The 16138-nt window shown below is 44.2% G+C and overlaps 2 protein-coding genes across 3 annotated transcripts in view; both read left to right on the forward strand.

Annotated features, from left to right (window-relative positions):
* The window catches only part of gak (cyclin G associated kinase), a 52051-nt gene extending 45265 nt beyond the window's left edge, over positions 1–6786 (forward strand). The window contains exons 19-28 of one of the 2 annotated variants that reach the window (XM_065011375.1): positions 145–365; positions 834–998; positions 1333–1779; positions 1909–2046; positions 2128–2256; positions 2358–2444; positions 2558–2812; positions 2942–3093; positions 3382–3558; positions 4000–6786. In XM_065011375.1, coding sequence (XP_064867447.1) covers positions 145–365; positions 834–998; positions 1333–1779; positions 1909–2046; positions 2128–2256; positions 2358–2444; positions 2558–2812; positions 2942–3093; positions 3382–3558; positions 4000–4101 — 1873 coding nt within the window. In that variant the 3' untranslated portion in view covers positions 4102–6786. The remainder of the gene's footprint in view (positions 1–144; positions 366–833; positions 999–1332; positions 1780–1908; positions 2047–2127; positions 2257–2357; positions 2445–2557; positions 2813–2941; positions 3094–3381; positions 3559–3999) is intronic. The other variant, XM_029637098.2, reaches the window with a different exon arrangement.
* Positions 6787–10309: 3523 nt separating this feature from the next.
* Positions 10310–16138, forward strand: part of LOC115111238 (protein HIRA) — a 59579-nt gene continuing 53750 nt past the window's right edge. Inside the window, exons 1-8 of the mRNA XM_029637099.2 lie at positions 10310–10552; positions 11072–11134; positions 11341–11451; positions 12503–12593; positions 12871–12965; positions 14782–14877; positions 14957–15117; positions 15590–15757. Of these exons, the coding sequence (XP_029492959.2) occupies positions 10516–10552; positions 11072–11134; positions 11341–11451; positions 12503–12593; positions 12871–12965; positions 14782–14877; positions 14957–15117; positions 15590–15757 (822 nt within the window). The 5' untranslated portion in view covers positions 10310–10515. The remainder of the gene's footprint in view (positions 10553–11071; positions 11135–11340; positions 11452–12502; positions 12594–12870; positions 12966–14781; positions 14878–14956; positions 15118–15589; positions 15758–16138) is intronic.

Here is a 16138-nt window from a genome sequence, read left to right on the forward strand (position 1 = left end):
TGAAAGGGGGGGGGTGGAGTGTATGAGTTCACACTACTGTAGAAAGGTTGCAGGTGAACGCAGCTAACTACCTCCAACCTGAGCTGGCTGTCGCATTTGTTACATTGACGAGATAACTGGTCGTCGTCGGTCTTCCTCCGACAGGTATGACCTGGACGCCACTGACATCCAGGAGAAGTACCCGGACCTCTTCCAGGTCCACCTGGATATGGAGGTGGACCCCTGCGACAGGCCGAGCAACAAGACTCCACCCTGGGACAACTTTGCCACAAAGGGCCTCAACCCAAAGATCCTTTTCTCCAGCCGAGACGAGCAGCAGGAGATCCTCACCAAGTTTGGTGGGTTTCACGGCTGTCTTGAGTTTGGTGGGTTTCACGGCTGTCTTGAGTTTGGTGGGTTTCACGGCTGTCTTGAGTTTGGTGGGTTTCACGGCTGTCTTGAGTTTGGTGGGTTTCACGGCTGTCTTGAGTTTGGTGGGTTTCACGGCTGTCTTGAGTTTGGTGGGTTTCACGGCTGTCTTGAGTTTGGTGGGTTTCACGGCTGTCTTGAGTTTGGTGGGTTTCACGGCTGTCTTGAGTTTGGTGGGTTTCACGGCTGTCTTGAGTTTGGTGGGTTTCACGGCTGTCTTGTCAGTCCCCCCCCAAAAAAATGAATCTGTGTAGCTCTCTGTTGAATTTTCGAAGTCCCGATGTGGCCCTCGAGGTACCTAAGTCATGTTCTGTCCCACTCCTTCCCTAAGTCATGTTCTGTCCCACTCCTTCCCTAAGTCATGTTCTGTCCCACTCCTTCCCTAAGTCATGTTCTGTCCCACTCCTTCCCTCTCTCTCCCATAGGCAAACCAGAGCTTCCCCGACAACCGGGCTCTTTCTCCGGTTCTTTCTCCGACACCGCGTCGCCTCCGTTGGAACAGACTCCTGATAGCTCCACCATGGAGGCAGAATCTCACCAGAGCACCGATACCAACGCCAACAACTTCTTCCAGACTCTGGATTGGGATGGTATGTCTCCTGTCGACGAGCACACTTCCTAGTGCATAAACTATTGCTAAAAATAGTTATTTTTGATTTCCTTTGCAAAGGGCCAACTGCATGTTAGCTGGTTGATTGTATTGAAAATACTTGAAAGCTGCAATTGCCCTAAACCAGGGGTCAAATCTGGGTCTGGAGTACTGCTGGTTTTCTGTTCTACCTGATAATTATTTGTGACCACCTGGTCTCCCATGTCTAAATCACTCCTTGATATGAGGAGAATGACAATCAGCAGTGGAAGGTTCCGGGTCTAGATTATAATTCTCCTGCCCTAAGCCTTTGTTGACGAGTCTCTGTCACATAGATGGGAGTGGACATGGAGCGGACGCTTCGGACAGCCTGGGAGGCACCATTGACGACCAGGACGAGCTCAGTGACGCCTCCGTGGACGAGGAGTCCAACTCCGGCCTGGCCGGCGAACCCCTTTCCAGGGAGCCTAGCGAGTCCCTGTTCAACGCTGAGTTCCAGGCTGCCGCCACACCCCAGGAGTCCCCGGGGCCCAGCGACACTGCTGACCTGCTGGGTCTCACCTCCGACCTCAGCTCCACTGCCCCCCCACAACCCTCCACGGCAGCAGGCGGCATGAAGGCCTCGTCTAGTAACAGTGACCTTCTCAACGACCTGTTTGCCCCCACGCCCAGCAGCAACGCTCAGCAGGGCAGCTCCAACAACCTGATTGGGGACGGAGGTGCCCAAGAGGACCTCTTCTTCAGTAACCCCGCTGCACCGCCAGACTCGGCCACCCCCAAACGTAAGCGTCTTATCTATGTGTACACTTTCTGCCTTGGTGTCAGTAGAAGTGGTAACACATGACTATTTGTGTCGTTTTCATGCAGTCGATCCCCTCTGACACACATTTCTGGCTATTTTTGTCCCACAGCAATAAATGACCTGTTTGACCTGTTCGGGATGGGATCTTCATCCAATCAGACCGGACCCGACCTGTTTGGGGACCTGCTGAGCTCCGACACCAACACTAACCCCCCGCCCACCTCCAACTCCAGCCTTTTCAACCTCAGTAAGACACCAGTAATATCTATAAGAAAATAACTACAACTCCGATGTTCACTTCCATTCATTCAATGTTCTCCCTCGACAGACAAGCTGACCAACAATCCCCCTAAGATGACTTCGTCTGCCAGCCAACCAGACCTGCTTGGAGGGTGGGACAGCTGGGCATCGAGTGGGAGCATGGCCGCCGCCGCCTCCCATAAGCCAGCCTTCCCAGGTAGGTCGTAGGTACTGGGGCTGTTAAATCTAGAATTTAACACCATAACAACTCTAGCAGATATGAACTGAGTTTTTTTTTTTCCCCTCTTGGAATTCCAGCTCCCGGAGTGTCTTCCTTCTCCAAAGCAAAGTCTCAGAGCTTTGACCCGTTTGCAGACTTGGGAAAACTGGGTCCTACGCTGCCAGGTAAAACAGACCCCAGTGACTCCTGGTACCATGTTACACTTAGACAGTGGGCTTTACTATCCATGGTCTGTAAATGAGTTATCATCTCATGTATAGAAGTCTTTTATTTCCAGGTTCCTCCAGTGGCAGTTTTTCAGGCCCAGGCTTCAACCCGAAGAGTGGGGCCTCCACCAAGACTGCTGGGCAGTCGTGGCAGCAGTCTGGCCGGCCCTCCGCTGGCCAAAGCAAGCCCTGGATGGCCCCCAGTGCTGCTGCCCCCAAAGCCCAGCCACCCAAGCCTGCGCCCCAGCCAGCCAAACCCAACTACAACCTTAACTTCAGTGTGATCGGGGGCCGAGAGGAGAGAGGCGTCAGGGGCCCAGGATTTGGTGAGACAACCAATCACCTCACTATCTGAGCATGTCTAATTAGTGACAGCCTCTGTGTAGAAAACCCGGTCTCCGTTCTTTCTTTCCCCTTCTAATTGAGGATCTTTGCTCTTTGACTATATGTTCCAGGTCCAAAACCCAAAGTCAAAGAGGACGACTTTGAAGACCTGCTCTCCACTCAAGGTTTTGCCTCCAAGCTATCAGACAAGAGTGGACCCAGGACCATCGCAGAGATGAGGAAACAGGAGCTCTCAAGGAACATGGACCCCCTCAAACTGCAGGTAGCACCAGCATGCCCCCTCCCAAATATACAGAAGTGCCTCCTTCTTGGACACAGATTGCCTTGGCCAGGACAAGTTTTCAATTTCAAAGTGCTTTGCTACAGAGTGCACTAATGAATACACCCCAGGAATAGGCTCAGTGTTCGTCTGGGAAACTGTCCCATGGTGTATGTATCTCTACACCGAGAGAGAGAGTTAATTCTATGCGTGTATATTTCTAGTCGATTTAAAAAAAATCTTTGAACCTGTTCTGAGGGATTCTGGTTTGTGATCCTTGTTCCAACCAAGATCCTGGATTGGATTGAGGGGAAGGAGCGGAACATCCGGGCCCTCCTCTCCACGCTTCATACAGTCCTGTGGGAGGGTGAGACGCGCTGGAAGCCCGTAAACATTGCAGACCTAGTCACTCCAGACCAGGTTAAGAGGTACTACAGGAAAGCTGCGCTGGTGGTGCACCCTGATAAGGTAACGTCAATGTGATTCGTTTTTGTTTTTTTTGCACACAATTAAATAGATCTATCGGTTAGTCACAATTGCCTCACAATTGCGGCAGGGTAGCCTAGTGGTTAGAGCATTGGACTAGTAACCGAAAGGTTGCAAGTTCAAACCCCCGAGCTGACAAGTTACAAAATCTGTCGTTCTGCCCCTGAACAGGCAGTTAACCCACTGTTCCTAGGCCGTCATTGAAAATAAGAATTTGTTCTTAACTGACTTGCCTAGTAAAATAAAGGTAAAATTTAAATTTAAAAAACTCACCCTGTGGCGAATGCATGCTCGTTGTGTACTGCTGAAGGCTGATTGCTGTCGATGAATGGCTGGGATTAAAGTTTAGTATTGTGGGCTTGAAAGCAATGTCCAGTTCTTGATCTGTGAACGCTAACCACACTTGAAACTCATTCCTTGCAGGCCGCCGGAAAGCCCTACGAAGATTACGCTACACTGATCTTCATGGAGCTCAACGACGCCTGGTCCGAGTTTGAGAACCAAGGCAGCAAAGCCCTCTTCTAAGACTTACTGGATGGGGCCCATATTGGGTCCTTCAGGGTTGCGCCCCTCCCCCCCCACACACACACCTTAGAGAGGTCTGCCAACTCTCCTGCAGTTGAGAAAAAGGCACCTTACTTTATTTCTCATCTGCAGTTCAACATCATCGCCCATTTAAAAAAACACTGCCACCACATGCAAAGGGTGGCATGGGTGGAAGACTAGTGGTTCAAAAGCGTGGAAGATGGGAGGGATGGATATGACGACAGAGACAATCACTGAGAAGACCAGATGGTCACCAACCAGGCTCCATCCATTCGGAAATGTGGGGACTGTATGGCCACTGGACCCCGTAGACTTTGTTGCTGTGGACACGGCTCTATTCCTTTACACTCCTTGGACAGACCTTTCTGCAGCGTTCTTTCTTTCCGAGAGACCAAGAGTTCATGCTGTTGTTGCTTCTTGACAGAACCATTCTCCCACTAACAGACTCCTCCTTCCACCACAAGCCCTCTACCGTAAGCGCCTTGCTCTGCGGATGGCAAAAAAAATTACGCTTGCTCATAACTGCCCCCCCCCCACGGCAACATAGGAGACAAATAGAGAATATAGAGATTTCATCTGGTTGCTTTTTGCCATGTGGAATTGTGCAATATGTTTGGTCTTTTTTGTTTTCTCTGTCAATGATAGTCCTCACTTAAGTGTAAATATTTTCTCAATGATGTGGTTCTTTCGGTAGTAGATAGTGAGATGCCGAAACACACAGAGGTGTGTGTTGTTTAAGGATGGTAGCTCACCATCTCGCTCTCTCTACCAGTAGATCATCATGCCTTTCTTTTCCAATGGTCTTGTGTTTATTCCACTTATTACACAAATGGTTTACAGGGAGTTTTCATTGCAACCCTCCATTTTGTGTTCCATAGCTGTTGTTTTTCTCATTACTTTAAAATGACCTGAAGCTTTTTTTTTTTTTTTACATTTTACCTCATGGACCAATTTAAAACACCTATTTTCTTATCGTTGTGGGGTATCATAAGTATCCATGACATTTAATTGCAGAACTTAATAAATAAAAAATAATATATGAATTGAATGTCTTGAATGCGATGGAGGGAATGGGCATTTCTAGGTGGTCTCATGACAGTTGTTTTGCCGAGCTGAAATCATTCCGAAGCGTCTTAACGTGAATGTGTTTTTATATGGTCTTTGTTGGGAATATGTAGCTTCTGTTTTAGTCTTGCTTCCTTCTGTGTAACTTTGTTTTTTTCCCCCCTCCCTATTTCTACATTTGAGTTATTTAGCTCTTATCCAGAGCAAATTTACATGAGCACTTAGGGTTAGGGTTGCCTAACTTAGGGTTAGGGTTGCTCTAGGGCACATCGACAGTCTCTGGGATTCAAACCAGCAACTTTCCAGTTACTGGCCCGACCAGTTTTTTTCTCTCACTTATTCGTCTGTGGGATTCAAACCAGCAACTTTCCAGTTACTGGCCCAACTCTCTTAACTGCTAGGCTACCTGCCACCCATCCCATGACTGGGATCGTTGACTCTGTTCATTCCCCACCTATTGAAACCTTATTTTTGTGTGATTCCAGTAACACTATGGCTGTGTTTACACAGTCAATCCAATTCAGATATTTTGTCCAATTATTTGCAAAAGAGCCGATCTGATTGGTCAAAAGACCAATTAGTGGATAAAGATCAGAATTGGGCTGCCTGTGTAAATGCAGCCGATAAGAGGATACTTGATTGTAAGTCTGCCATTTTGAATAGACATCATTTTGACAGTATCATGTTAGTACACTATAAGGAGAAAGAAAGCCTACTCAACCAAATTAAAATATGAATGTAGATTTCAGTACAGAAATAAAAAGGTTTTGATCAGAGGCATGAAAAGACTGAAGTGGATGGTATTGATCGTCTCGATATGAGGAGATGGATGAGAAAGGGTTCATGTTATGTGAAGAGCTGGCCAGTGATATTAACTGAGAGTTTTCAAAGATCAAGGTATTTCACAAAGTGACAATATTATGATGGGGTTTGAAAACATTGCAGTGAAAGAAATGTGGTTTTTGATTACCATGGAGTATTCTTGAGACAAGTTGTGAAAATAATTGTTACAAAATGAATGGCCATTTTACTAATGGTTGTAAAGCCTTTAAATGGTTTTGCTTGTCATGTTTGTCCTTTTAATGCAGACTAAGAGGGATATTGATTATACATTCAGATAGTGCTGTGAGCCTTTTATAGAAAAATACATCTCACCATCCCCATTTATTGCAAACCATTGAGCTTCTCTACTATTATTAAAGTCACATGTTGGCATTACAGAATGATTGACATTGAATATACCGTTTAATATTCAAGTAAATAGTGCATTGATTTTGAGAGAATGTTGACTCAGTGAAAATGTTTACCCATGAGGAAGACAAGTAAAGAAAATCTCCCTTTTTTTTCCTGATTACAAGCATCAGCTGCTGAATGCAACTGACCAGTGTGATAGATGAACCATCAAACCTTCCCAATTTGTTAACATATCCAGGTAGTAAACACAACCCACACGTTAGGCCGTACATTTAATTCCACATGGACTCTGGACCACCACCATTCTAAAACTGAGGTTCCTTCCTGCTGACAAACCGTTTATATTTCTTCCCTTCTGTTTCTGGAATGACATTTATGACCATTAAAACACAATCATGAAAAAAGTATCGTCTTGCATTATTGTCTGTGAATTCCCAGGAAAAGCAGGTATTGTCCTGTCATCTGGTGAATTATAGTTGACAGTAAAGTAATACTTTCATTCATATCAAAGGGATAGTTCGAGATTTTGGGAATGAAGCCATTTTTAATCTTCTTCCCCAGAGTGGGGTGACCCAGAAACAGCTACAGTTAGCATTGCCTCGTGAAACTACCTTTAACTTCCTTCATTATTGCACAAAGAAACATAAAAATAGTAACCACGGAGGTATTCTGTTGCAGCTAGGGATATTTACATTTTTTCCCTAGAAAATAAAAATGTGCAGATCCCCCAGCAGTACCAGAGTTTGAAAACCTATGGCCTACGGCACACACACTTGTCATTTATCAATAGGCCCATTCCTTGCAGAAACAATGAAATCTAATTGAATGTATAGTATCGATTATTATCATGTTAGTTATAGCTTTGATAATACTAGACCTAGGCAACTGATTATGTCTCAGATAATCCATGATAACTATCGAAGATGCGTAGTCATCATCATACTTCCTAAAACAGTCTAATATTAACCTAGCTAGTACACATACACCATTTAACAAAAATGTGTATAATATAGACATTTAATTAGCTTTAAATAGAAGGTTCTTGCCAATAAATACCTAGCTGTCTAGTTAGTAGCTTGCTTCCTTACAAATTCGCTGGGCTACATAGTCATAGGCTATACATCTACCCATACAAAGTGCAACAGCTGAAAAACCTCTCGAGACACTTTTTTAAATTTATAATTTCCGTGGTTATATTCCGATCATATAAAGAAAATAAGTGACACTTTAAGTAGTTAAGAGGTTCAACAGACAGACCCTTTGTTTGGTATGCCAGACGAAGATGTTTGCCATGGTTTTTCAAAATAAAAGACCGCGCCCCACACTTTTACAATATATTACACTAGCTACTTGGGAAAGCTATTAGCTAGTTATTTCCTTTTGCGCTACTTTCCTTTTCCATATCACGGTCTTAATCTGTATGTGCTATTTCACAATAGGCAGTAGCTTTCTCTTTTAAAATTAGTAATGAAAAGCACTTGTAGTGGGATGAATCTGCGGAATTGACGCCTTGCGGGACATGTTTCCAGTCGATCTACTGGAAAGGTGGAACACTTCCTTTGTTGCTGCCGCTGCTTTTTGTGTATCTGTTTCTTATCAGCATAACGACAGCATCATTACCGTCTCGGTTTTATGGTTTTGCCGTTAAAATAAAAGTCTGCCGTAAAACGCTATGCATGTGGCATAAAATCTATATTTTTTGTAGCTTTGCAAAGTACATAATTTTAACTACATCTGAAAAAAAAGAGAATGACTGCTGTATTTTTTCATTAAACCTTTATTTAACTAGGCAGGTCAGATTTTTAAATTGTTTTAAATGATTTATTATTATTTGTATTTAAAAAAAAATGTTGTCAATACATAAAGCACATGAGGGAACACAAGCATACATAGATTACAAACAATGGACAATCGAGCTAGGGGCGGGGCTGGGGGCGGGGCTGGGGGCGGGGCTAGGGGGTACAATATCACATTACAATTACACAAGGACCTTAAGGGACATTGCATATACTTACAATTCTAACAGCTTTTTTGTTAGTAGAGCATTTAACCGTCTTAAAATACAGTTCAATTTATTTTTGTAGGGTACGAAAATGTGGATTTCTGTTTGTAAATGTACATTTGTGTATATGAAATTTGGCCAAAAGAATAATGAAATGAATTACATAAAAATGTTTCAGCTTATTTCATATTATGTAAAGAATCCAAACAGTACATCTCTCCACAATAGTGTAAAATCTTCATAAATGTGTTCAATTATAAACCTACTGATGTCTTGCCATAGTTTTCTTACATGCATACAATGCCAAAAAAGATGCAACACTGTTTCTGGGTGGTCATTACAAAAGGAGCAATTTGAGTTGATGTTTTCCTTAAACTTCTTCATATGGTTGGCAGGATAATATTTATGAATAATTGTAAAGGAAACTTCCTTAATTTTGTTAACAAGTAGGTATGTGTGTGGCAACATCCAAACTTTTTTTCCAACAGATATTATCAATAAATCCATTCCAATAAGGCATGACATAAGGTAAAAACTGCTGAAACAAGGATCGTATCGCTCTGTTGTTGAATGGACCAAAAGATAAACAAATATTTCCTACCGATGAGTCAAAAGGGTCAATAGAAGGTAGGCCCTTAGGGTCAGGTCTTTCCTACTGATGAGTCAACAGGGTCAACAGAAGGTCGGCTCTGAGGGTCAGGTCTTGACACGTTCCTGAATAACATAGCAACACCTGAGGGAATGGCATCTAAAACAATTGCAAAATCTTTAGGTGTTACAGGGACCTTGTAAAGTGATAAGAATTCTTTATAACTGAGTAAAAGACCCTCTGCATTTACCATTTGGCTCACCAATAGGATATTATTTCGGAACCAATATTCTAAAAACAAAGAAGTATTTTTATACAATATATCCCGATTATTCCATATATAATATCTGTGTGGAGAAAAATTGTGTTTATAAATTAAGGACCATGACAAGAAAACCTGCTGATGAAAAGCAGAAAGTTTCACTGGAATTTTGTCAATATTATAATTACAAAACAACATGAAGTTAAGGCCACCAAAAGTAGAGAAGACATGATGAGGAATACAATTCCAGATAGAAGTGGGTCTTCTTAGGAATTGTTTTATCCAATTGATCTTAAAAGTATTATTTAAAGTAGTTAAGTCCAGAAAATTCAGTCCACCATTCTCATAAGTGTTCATTACAACAGTTTTCCTAATGTAATGGGTAGGGTTTCTCCAAAGAAAGTTGAAAAGCATCTGGTCTATCTCCTTGCTTATTTTACTGTCAAGATATAAAGATAGAGCACCATATGTTAGTCCAGAGATACCTTCAGCCTGGGTTATTAGGACTCTACCTTTTAAAGATAAGTCCCTCTGTAGCCATTGATTTAGTTTCTTCTGTTTTTTTTAATAAGAGGGTTAAAATGTAGTAAGCCTCTAGACTTCTGATCCCTTGTACTAGGCAGGTCAGATAAGAACAAATTCGTATTTACAATGACGGCCTACCAAAAGGCCTCCAGCGGGAAATGGGATGATCTTTAAAAATATTTTTTATTATTTTTATATAAGATAAATAATATAAGATGGAGCACATTGAGAAATGGCTGGAGCTTAAAGGAAAATTCAACCCAAAATTATTTCTGTGATGATTTGTGTTTTTAATAATATTCTACAGACCCTACTGATCTAGCACTAGAATAATCGTGTTTTATGTAATGAATTGTAATGAAGTAATTTGCTTTGGAATATCTTTTAAAACCCAAATGTAATGCTTATGTCACTTAAATATGAAGCATTGTCAATGTTTAGATACATACATCATGTTTAGGACACTTTTCTACTATTACGTGGGAAACTTTTATTTAGAAAATGTGCGTGACCCGGAAGTACTTTTTTTTTTTTGTGTTGCCGAAGAGACGCTGAACTGTTTCTGCTTGGAGATTGGGGAGAATGCGAGATGTGCCAGAGGGTAGCAAGAGAAATGGAGTTCAATTAAAGTAACGGACGGACTTTGACACAAAAAGAAGGGGTACTTCAGATTCAAGGATATCTAACTAAACGCAAGAGACGGAGAGAAATCACGATTAGCTCAACATATTTTAATTCAAAGCCAACGCACTTGAAATGAAGCTATTGAAACCAAGTTGGGTCAGTCACAATGGTAAGCATTTGAATCGCGGTTGTTCTGGAATGAATAATAATAGTTGACCGAATCTTGACCCAAGACAAGTTGTGCTTCTGTTGTTGTGTTGGGGAAGAGGGTGTTAAGCAAGCTGACGTTACTCATTCCTTTATAAACTATAGCTACAAAGGAAAAGGCACAACGTTCTCTTGAATGAGCTAAGACGCTAATGTTAGCTAGTTAGCCATCTGTTTTTATTTGTTAAGGTTAGCACGTAAGCATATTCCACAAAGCAGTAAGTAGATAGCAGTTGTTGCAAAACACCCAATGCAGGCTGCAGTATTCATTTTAGGCCGTGTCTACAGCTGGGTTGTATTTATTACTCGGATTCTGTTGCAAAACGTTTTGTAAAAGAAATCCTTTATTCCAGACACTTTTCAACGTGCAACAGAATCTGCGTAATGAAAACACCCCTGGTGTTCTGAATCAAGCATTTTTAGCTATCTACAACATGTTGACATGCTTGTTAATACAATTTAAATCACGTCTGCTTCTCAGGGAAACCAATATTTTCTGTTGACATCCATCCCGATGGAACAAAGTTTGCCACGGGTGGCCAGGGTAAGGTCCTTCATTACTAAGCCTAATAACGGTTTAACTGTTCGGGTTACATTTAAACAGTACACCTCACTAAACAGTACAAGCGTAATGTACAGTTTGACCATTGTCTCAAGCATGCAATAATAATGAATGCACCATTGTTTTATACTTTAATAAGGAGATCAGTTCAATGGTACTGAGTTGTGTTTGTGTGCCATGTGTTGCAGGCGAGGACTCTGGGAAGGTTGTCATATGGAATATGGCTCCAGTGCTCCGAGAGGAGGACGAGAAGAACGTGAACATCCCCAAGATGCTCTGCCAGATGGACAATCACTTAGGTGATTCTTCTCTCACTGATGTTTGGTGTCTGCTGCTCAGATCTGACTGACAGTAGAGACAAACCATATGTCTGCTGCTCAGATCTGACTGACAGTAGAGACAAACCATATGTCTGCTGCTCAGATCTGACTGACAGTAGAGACAAACCATATGTCTGCTGCTCAGATCTGACTGACTGTAGAGACAAACCATATGTCTGCTGCTCAGATCTGACTGACAGTAGAGACAAACCATATGTCTGCTGCTCAGATCTGACTGACAGTAGAGACAAACCATGTCTGCTGCTCAGATCTGACTGACAATAGAGACAAACCATATGTCTGCTGCTCAGATCTGACTGACAATAGAGACAAACCATATGTCTGCTGCTCAGATCTGACTGACAGTAGAGACAAACCATATGTCTGCTGCTCAGATCTGACTGACAATAGAGACAAACCATATGTCTGCTGCTCAGATCTGACTGACAGTAGAGACAAACCATATGTCTGCTGCTCAGATCTGACTGACAATAGAGACAAACCATATGTCTGCTGCTCAGATCTGACTGACAGTAGAGACAAACCATATGTCTGCTGCTCAGATCTGACTGACAGTAGAGACAAACCATATGTCTGCTGCTCAGATCTGGCTGACAGTAGAGACAAACCATATGTCTGCTGCTCAGATCTGACTGACAATAGAGACAAACCATATGTCTGCTGCTCAGATCTGACTGACTGTAGAGACAAACCATATGTCTGCTGCTCAGATCTGACTGACAATAGAGACAAACCATATGTCTGCTGCTCAGATCTGACTGACAATGGAGACAAACCATATGTCTGCTGCTCAGATCTGACTGACAATAGAGACAAACCATATGTCTGCTGCTCAGATCTGACTGACAATAGAGACAAACCATATGTCTGCTGCTCAGATCTGACTGACAATAGAGACAAACCATATTCCGGCGTGTTTTTAATCTGACAAAAGAAAACGACATACAAGAGGTTCTCTGGGGGTGAAGTTTCAACTAAAACAGCTCCTGTGTTGATTTCCTTTTTCTAGCCTGTGTGAACTGTGTCCGCTGGTCAAACACCGGGCTTTACCTGGCCTCCGGAGGAGATGACAAGTTGGTCATGGTGTGGAAGAGAGCTGCGTATGTAACACACACCCACCTAATCACATGCCGTGTTTGGTTGATATTTTCCTGTAATATTGTGCCATTGTAACTCACCATGTAAGTCACACGCATCAAACTCATTCCCAGAGAGAGCCGGGTGTCTGCGTGTTTTCGCTCCTCCCTTGTACTTAACGAATTATGGTCACTTAGTAAGGAAAGGGAAGAAAGAAAAAAACCCAGCAGTCACTAGACCCCCCCGTGGAAGGAGTTTGACACCCTGATTGTAAGTGATTTTCTGTGTTTACTTGAACAGCTTCATTGGACCGAGTTCTGTCTTTGGGTCGAGCAGTAAATTGGCCAACGTGGAACAGTGGCGTTGTGTGACCATACTGAGAAACCACACAGGAGGTAAGCTGTCTGCTCTATGGAAAGATGGACTGGGGGTAAGCTGTCTGCTCTATGGAAAGATGGACTGGGGGTAAGCTGTCTGCTCTATGGAAAGATGGACTGGGGGTAAGCTGTCTGCTCTATGGAAAGATGGACAGGAGGTAAGCTGTCTGCTCTATGGAAAGATGGACTGGGGGTAAGCTGTCTGCTCTATGGAAAGATGGACTGGGGTAAGCTGTCTGCTCTATGGAAAGATGGACTGGGGGTAAGCTGTCTGCTCTATGGAAAGATGGACTGGGGGTAAGCTGTCTGCTCTATGGAAAGATGGACTGGGGGTAAGCTGTCTGCTCTATGGAAAGATGGACTGGGGGTAAGCTGTCTGCTCTATGGAAAGATGGACAGGAGGTAAGCTGTCTGCTCTATGGAAAGATGGACAGGAGGTAAGCTGTCTGCTCTATGGAAAGATGGACTGGGGGTAAGCTGTCTGCTCTATGGAAAGATGGACTGGGGGTAAGCTGTCTGCTCTATGGAAAGATGGACTGGGGGTAAGCTGTCTGCTCTATGGAAAGATGGACAGGAGGTAAGCTGTCTGCTCTATGGAAAGATGGACTGGGGGTAAGCTGTCTGCTCTATGGAAAGATGGACTGGGGTAAGCTGTCTGCTCTATGGAAAGATGGACTGGGGGTAAGCTGTCTGCTCTATGGAAAGATGGACTGGGGGTAAGCTGTCTGCTCTATGGAAAGATGGACTGGGGGTAAGCTGTCTGCTCTATGGAAAGATGGACTGGGGGTAAGCTGTCTGCTCTATGGAAAGATGGACTGGGGGTAAGCTGTCTGCTCTATGGAAAGATGGACAGGAGGTAAGCTGTCTGCTCTATGGAAAGATGGACAGGAGGTAAGCTGTCTGCTCTATGGAAAGATGGACTGGGGTAAGCTGTCTGCTCTATGGAAAGATGGACTGGGGTAAGCTGTCTGCTCTATGGAAAGATGGACTGGGGGTAAGCTGTCTGCTCTATGGAAAGATGGACAGGAGGTAAGCTGTCTGCTCTATGGAAAGATGGACTGGGGGTAAGCTGTCTGCTCTATGGAAAGATGGACTGGGGGTAAGCTGTCTGCTCTATGGAAAGATGGACTGGGGGTAAGCTGTCTGCTCTATGGAAAGATGGACTGGGGGTAAGCTGTCTGCTCTATGGAAAGATGGACTGGGGTAAGCTGTCTGCTCTATGGAAAGATGGACTGGGGGTAAGCTGTCTGCTCTATGGAAAGATGGACTGGGGGTAAGCTGTCTGCTCTATGGAAAGATGGACAGGAGGTAAGCTGTCTGCTCTATGGAAAGATGGACTGGGGGTAAGCTGTCTGCTCTATGGAAAGATGGACTGGGGTAAGCTGTCTGCTCTATGGAAAGATGGACTGGGGGTAAGCTGTCTGCTCTATGGAAAGATGGACAGGAGGTAAGCTGTCTGCTCTATGGAAAGATGGACAGGAGGTAAGCTGTCTGCTCTATGGAAAGATGGACTGGGGGTAAGCTGTCTGCTCTATGGAAAGATGGACTGGGGGTAAGCTGTCTGCTCTATGGAAAGATGGACTGGGGGTAAGCTGTCTGCTCTATGGAAAGATGGACAGGGGGTAAGCTGTCTGCTCTATGGAAAGATGGACAGGGGGTAAGCTGTCTGCTCTATGGAAAGATGGACTGGGGGTAAGCTGTCTGCTCTATGGAAAGATGGACTGGGGGTAAGCTGTCTGCTCTATGGAAAGATGGACTGCTCACAGCTCAGACAAAGCTCTACATTACGTTGACAGTCGTTTGCCTTTGGGCACATCCCGTCTTGTGTTTTCAGATGTCATGGATGTGGCGTGGTCTCCTCACGACGTGTGGTTAGCCTCCTGCAGTGTGGACAACACCATTGTGATCTGGAATGCTCGCAAATTCCCAGGTGCCAAACGAGAACCACTGCTTTTTGTTGTTGTATTTGTGAGTTATTTCTCACACAACCTTGTTCATCTCCCCCCCAGAGATAGTGGCGTCGCTGAAGGGACACACAGGCCTGGTGAAGGGGCTGACGTGGGACCCCGTAGGGAAGTACATCGCCTCCCAGGCTGACGACCACAGCCTGAAGGTGTGGAGGACCATGGACTGGCAGCAGGAGACCAACATCACCAAGCCCTTCAACGAGGTGAGCTCCACTCTGCCAAGCTGACAACCCTCCACACAACACAGTTGGGGAGTATTCATCAGTGCCAACTTTAGCAAATCACTTTGCAATGATAAATGTTTTGAAACAAAAAATGAGATTCAACATAACGGTCGCCGTCAATATTGGCTAATCCCTGGCCGTGACCCCACTTCCCGAGGTTGTCTCGGGTGGAGTGGGATATACATAAAACAAATGTCAAATCCACGCATGTATATTACACACTTGTACATGTGTGAAATAGCACAAATGTAAGCACCCACCATGTTGTTGTTATTATTTTTATACTATTAGACAAAATCAGGTGTCACTTTTCGGCCCTTCTATTTAGTTCCTATTGAGGAGACCCCAGCTGTCACTCTCCCTTCTCGGGATTGATGTTTGTCATTTCTGTCGTCCCAATTCATTGACCACTAACTCCCTGTTCTCTGCTCCTCTCTGTGTTGTTGACCAGTGTGGGGGGACCACTCACGTGCTGCGCCTCAGCTGGTCTCCTGACGGACAGTACCTGGTGTCAGCCCACGCTATGAACAACTCAGGACCCACCGCTCAGATCATTGAGAGGGACGGCTGGAAGACCAACATGGACTTTGTGGGCCACCGCAAGGCTGTCACTGTTGTGGTGAGGGCCCGTGATCAATCAATCAAATGTATTTTATAACGTTCTTTTTACATTAGCACTTGTCACAAAGTGCTTTACAGATATCCAGCTTAAAACCCCAAACAACAAGCAACGCAGAGCACAGTGACTAGGAAAAAACTCAATGGAAGGCAGGAACTTACAGTGGAACCAGGCTCAGAGGAGTAAACCTAGAGAGGAACCAGGCTCAGAGGAGTAAACCTAGAGAGGAACCAGGCTCAGAGGAGTAAACCTAGAGAGGAACCAGGCTCAGAGGAGTAAATCTAGAGAGGAACCAGGCTCAGAGGAGTAAACCTAGAGAGGAACCAGGCTCAGAGGAGTGGCCAGAGGAGTAAACCTAGAGAGGAACCAGGCTCAGAGGAG

This window comes from Oncorhynchus nerka, linkage group LG27 (assembly GCF_034236695.1).
Source record: "Oncorhynchus nerka isolate Pitt River linkage group LG27, Oner_Uvic_2.0, whole genome shotgun sequence".
Taxonomy (NCBI): Eukaryota; Metazoa; Chordata; class Actinopteri; order Salmoniformes; family Salmonidae; genus Oncorhynchus; species Oncorhynchus nerka.